Source organism: Fukomys damarensis, unplaced genomic scaffold (genome assembly GCF_012274545.1).
Source record: "Fukomys damarensis isolate Sample0158 unplaced genomic scaffold, DMR_v1.0_HiC HiC_scaffold_37, whole genome shotgun sequence".
In the NCBI taxonomy this organism is placed as follows: Eukaryota; Metazoa; Chordata; class Mammalia; order Rodentia; family Bathyergidae; genus Fukomys; species Fukomys damarensis.
In genome coordinates this window covers 2,486,767-2,488,107 of record NW_022900949.1, presented here as the reverse complement: position 1 = coordinate 2,488,107, position 1,341 = coordinate 2,486,767, and the positions used below count along the sequence as shown (strand labels likewise).

The following is a 1,341-nucleotide window of genomic DNA, read 5'->3' as shown; positions in this document are numbered from 1 at the left end:
CGCACCTAGCCCCACACCCCTCCGAGGTCCTGCCAAGCCGCAGCGGAGAGGGGACCCCGCCCCGGCTCACCGACCTTCCCAGGCCTCCAGGGCCGGCGAAGGCTGTCCGGGCTGCAGCGTGCGTCCCTGCAGGCTCCGGGCAGCTGGTGTGGGCTCCTGAGCATCTGCAGGAGGGGCGGGAAGTGGGGGGACAGAAGCGGGATGACGGGGACGGCTGTGACCCGCTCTGGTGCAGGAAGGAGGCCAAGGTCGCCCCCACTTGACAGGAGAGGAAACTGAAGCTCTCAGGCCCCTGCCGGCCCCAGGCTTCCGCAGCCCCGTGCCGCTCTCAGACCCACTGCCATGGGCTGGGAGACTCCGTGTCCCCGCTGTGCCCACGCCCGGCTCTCCTGTTTGGGGTGTACAGCGGGCCCAAGCCTGTCAAGTCTAATCGGCTCTGCGTCTGCTCCGTCCACCTGGCGCTGGAGCCCTCCCGCAGCCCGCCCTTCCCTGCTTCTGCCCGGCCCAGGCTGCCCCTAAGAAGTCCTGCGGTCCGGCTCGCTCCCAGGGACTCTGGGCTGGGCGACAACCTCCGCCCAGTGCCTTTCTCCTCAGCGGAATGGGCCGTCGCGGGGTGTCGCGGGTGCGTGGGAGCTGGTGGAATGGGACGGCCCTGACCCCGGGCGGGAGACCTGGCAATTCGGGGTCTCCACATCGGGCTGGGTCAAACGCCTCCGGAACCCAGGGAAACCTCGAGTTGTCAACACCCCGGTGCCGCCGCCCCTGCGGTCTTCCCGGGGGGACGAACTGCCGCGGTCCCTGCCTGGCCCTGCGGAGGCCCCGAGCTCCGTGGCTCCACCTTCGCACCCCGGGCCGTCGGAGGGGACCCAATTCCCGGGAAGCGCGTGGACTCTCGGGCCTCTTTCCCCGGGACAGCCTCACCTCGGGCCCCCGCCGGGTGCCAGACGGCAGCGATATAGAGCCAGAGCAGTGGCAGCGGTGACGCCATCGCCGGTCCGGACCGAGCGGCCCGGGAAGTCTGAGCTGCAATGCGCTCGGATCCGACTCAGGCTTCACCGGTCTGGTGTCCGCCGGGATGAGGACGGGGCCGTGGGGTGGCCGAGACCCCACCCACCAGGACACGCCCACCGACCACGCCCGCCCCGTGGCCACGCCCCGGATGATCTGCCGGGCGCCCCCAGCCCCGTCCCATCCCGCTCCTGGGTCCCGAAGCCGCTGGAAGTCCCAAGAGGCGTCCGACCCCCAGCCCCCCGGAGCAGGAGCAGAGCAGGAGCCGAGGCAACGCGGCAGTGGCATCTGTTTATTGGTGGTGGTTACAGCGCCGCGACGCAGTCGGTGCCG

General features: G+C 71.1%; 1 protein-coding gene across 1 annotated transcript in view; it reads right to left on the bottom strand.

The window, feature by feature from the left end:
* Cilp2 (cartilage intermediate layer protein 2) overlaps positions 1 to 1,296 on the bottom strand; it is a 16,270-nt gene extending 14,974 nt beyond the window's left edge. The window contains 2 exon segments of the mRNA XM_033759408.1: positions 75 to 164; positions 922 to 1,296. Of these exon segments, the coding sequence (XP_033615299.1) occupies positions 75 to 164; positions 922 to 1,296 (465 nt within the window).
* Positions 1,297 to 1,341: the final 45 nt, after the last annotated feature.